At 43.5% G+C, this 3,734-nt stretch overlaps 1 protein-coding gene across 1 annotated transcript; it reads left to right on the top strand.

The window, feature by feature from the left end:
* Positions 1–298: 298 nt before the first annotated feature.
* LOC140220293 (uncharacterized) lies at positions 299–1,821 on the top strand. Its single transcript, XM_072290312.1, has 2 exons — positions 299–752; positions 1,712–1,821. Exons 1-2 carry the CDS (start codon positions 299–301, stop codon positions 1,819–1,821), a joined length of 564 nt encoding a protein of 187 aa, XP_072146413.1.
* Positions 1,822–3,734: the final 1,913 nt, after the last annotated feature.

Genomic DNA, 3,734 nt, shown 5'->3' with positions numbered 1-3,734 from the left:
CTCAGATGACGACTTGTCAACAGAGATTATGGGTTTCATGTGGATGCAACAGTATCATCGTAAAAGGACCCGGGATATGTTAACGGCCGCAATCATGATCGGTACATATTGTGAGACTTACATGGACAAGGCTCCACAGAGGGTTCCTATTGTGTCGGGTATAGAATGGGTGCATGAAACATTGTCTAGCAGAACCGCTTGCTACAACATGTTTAGGATGTCAAGCCTTTTGTTTCACCAGCTGCATGACTTGTTGGTCGACACCTATGGGTTGAGGGCAACTAGAGGAATGTCCACGATGGAGGCTTTAGGAATGTTCCTTTGGGTAATTGGTGCACCACAATCCCTTAGACAGGTTGAGGACCGGTTTGTAAGGTCCTTAGAAACAATAAGCCGTACATTCGATAATGTTTTATCTAGTGTTCTTAAGCTAGCAGTGGATATTATTAAGCCCAAGGATCCAGAATTTAAGACCGTGCACCAAAGGTTGAGAAACCCTCACTTTGCACCATACTTCAACAATTGTATAGGAGCTATAGATGGGATGCATATACCAGTCGTGGTGCCAAATGATAAGGTGGTTCAGCACACCGGGAGACATGGATATACTTCACAGAATGTGCTGGCTATATGTGATTTCGACATGAGGTTCACATTTGCTGTGACTGGATGGCCTGGATCGATTCATGACATAAGAGTCTTCAGTGATGCCTTAAACAAATATGGTGACAAGTTTCCGCATCCTCCTGCAGGTAAACTTGTTTTGTTTTCATTTGTATAGAAGATGTTGGCACCTTTCTTAACCTCATTAAAATTATCGTATATGTAGGCAAATTTTACCTAGTTGACTCAGGTTATGCAAATCGTCCGGGTTACCTTGCACCCTACAAGGGTACAAAGTATTATCTACCGGAGTTTAGGAGTGGTCCAATGCCAAAAGGTATGAAAGAGACTTTTAATTACGCCCATTCGTCCCTTAGAAATGTTATCGAAAGGTCATTTGGAGTGTTGAAGATGAAGTGGAGGATTTTGTTGGGTATACCAAGTTTTCCAATGCACAAACAAAGTAAAATCATAGTAGCATGCATGGCAATTCATAATTTCATACGAGAGAATGATATGGCCGATATGGCCTTTGATATGTGCGATCGGGATGAAAATTTTATTCCTATGGCTCAAGTGCCAAACGACGAAGGACATGGGACAAATACACAAGCAGGGGATGAAGATTGTAACATGAATGCATTTCGGGATGAATTAGCTAATGCTTTGTACAACAAATCGTAGATTATTTGTATGATTGTATTGTAATGACATTGACAACATTTTTGTAGTCTCTGCGTTCTATCATGTGTACAGGACATTCTAAATAATTTGAATATTTTTTATTTCATTTGATCGTTCTTTCATTTGGCCGAATGAAAAAAAAAATGAACCCACATCACCTGGCGCCAAAGACCGAGCAGAACCGAGCGCCAGCTCAAGCAGGAGCAGCTACTGGCGCCAAAACAGCACACCAGCACTTGGCGCCAAAAAAAAATAGCAGCACAGGGGTATTGGACCTCATTTATTGAGGAGTAATACAGTCATTTTTCAGCTAAAGTGTTAAACTTTAACAACCCATCCAAACACCCACCTTGTGTTAAAATTTAACACCTAATTTGAGGGTGTTAAACACCCTGTTAAACTTTAACACCTCCTTCCAAAACAGGACCTAACATGTTAAGTCAACACTGCATGCCCCTCATCATCTGCGTTGAGCCACTGAACCGTGGTAGTAATAAAGCGCACGGAACATACGCGCTGGTGGCCTCAAGCTAGCACCCCGGCGACCTTGACTTGAGCCGTATGCAATGCTCAGAGAAACGCACGTCTCAACTCTCACTGCTCTGCCAAACAACGTACATCGCATTGAGCTAGGAGCCATCGAACGACCTTGACTTGAGCCCTGCACGCTGCGTGTCGTGTGATCTCTCACAGTAGTCACCTCATCTGCCGAACGCTCGTCATTGATCACTATCTGCTGACACTGTGCAACACACACTCGCCCATTCTCACTAGCCAACAATTAATTGAACGCTGGCGACTTATCAGTTATCGCGTCAGTACTAGGGAACCGATGAGGACGAAAAATATGGGTTTGCAGAGCTAAAAATGTATTGTGCTCTAAAAATCTGGATGAAACGGTACATCCTATCTTCTTGTAATTAATGCACCTTTTTTAATAAATGCTGGAATTCACACTACTACAGCAATGGTTTCTAGTGCAGGGATGTTGACCCTACTTTTCGCAACTAAAAATGACTATTAGTAAGAGCGGGTGCTCGTCCACCCCTACAAATCAAATAAAAAATTAAAAAAAGAAAAAGGGCATGGCTGCCACCACCTAGCCAGGCCCCACCGCGCCGCCACCACCCTGCTGCGCCGCCGCCGGTCCCTTGGCTGCCGCTCCTTCAGATCTAGGCCGACACGCCTCTGGATCTAGGCCGGTGCCACCGTGGTGCGCCCCACCAAGTGTGGAGGCAAGCTGGGTCCACCAACCCCTGCTGCTGCCGTCGTGCCCCGCTGTGAAGGCTGGCCAGGGTCAGCCGTCTTGCTGAGGGAGAATGAGAGGAGGGAGAGAGAAGTGATAAGGTGAGAGGTAGGGAGAGGAAAAGTATAAGGACGAGGAGAGAGACGGAGAAGAAATAAAAATGAGTTGGAGCGGGTGTCGGTCAAAACGAAATTCCGCGTCTGTTAATTCTAGGCGTGGATGACCCTGCCACCCGCGCCTACAAATGGATTTCTAGGCGTGGGTCATGGGCTATTTTTAGGCACGGGTCACCCCATGACCGGTGCCTAGAAATCCTAGAAATCCATTTGTAGGTGCAGGCAGACAACTACGTACAGTAATCGATCATCTCTTTAGGAGCAAGTGAACTTTTTGTCCACCCCTTAAAAAAAAGTGAGGCGCGCTTGAAAATCATTTTTGTAGTAGATGACACTCACCTAGGATATGAAAATTTAGAATCTGTCAAGTTACAAATCGCTCAGTCTTTCTTCATGGAAATCATAATGCTTATGTCCTATATAGTATTTGGACAACCAGGAATAAGTTCATCTATGAATACCAGCCTATCACAATTTAAAGATGCAAGGATTACTTAAAAAAAGAAACGGCCATGGTTATCCATAGGTCAAAAAATAATTATTTCTCTAGCATAGTGCAATGTCCGGATGCCTTTAGGTAATCTTTTTCTTTATTTTCCTTCTTTGTTCTTTTCGCTAAGTTATAATATCAACTTTTCTTTTGTACAATATACTCAGTAGGGCCCCACACCTCATGTTCCATAAGGTCAGTCTTAAAGTACAGTTATCAAGGTTGAGAATTTATTAATTGTGCCTGTTAGGTTTCATGGTAATGAAACTTCTCTCACATATAATAAAACTTCCTCTCCTCCCTACTCATAATAACATTGCCACATCAACAAAATTATTGATGTGGCATTTTATTTAGGGCCTGTTTGGGAAGGGGGTGTTAAAGTTTAACACCCCCTTTTTAACAGATTTTAACACTTTTGGCTGCCAAACACAAGTGTTAAAGATGAAGTGTTAAAATTTAACACCTCCCTTTTCATAAACACATGGAGGGGGTGTTAAAATGTGGCAAATGTGTTAAAAGTGGTCCCCCTCTCCCTCTTTTCCCTGGTTGCCCCCCTCTCTCTCTCCTCTTCTCTCTCCCCTATCCGACCGCC

The sequence above is a fragment of the Setaria viridis genome, chromosome 8, assembly GCF_005286985.2.
Source record: "Setaria viridis chromosome 8, Setaria_viridis_v4.0, whole genome shotgun sequence".
Lineage (NCBI taxonomy): Eukaryota > Viridiplantae > Streptophyta > Magnoliopsida > Poales > Poaceae > Setaria > Setaria viridis.
The sequence above is the reverse complement of the archived record's forward strand: the minus strand, read 5'-3'. Positions and strand labels throughout refer to the sequence as shown.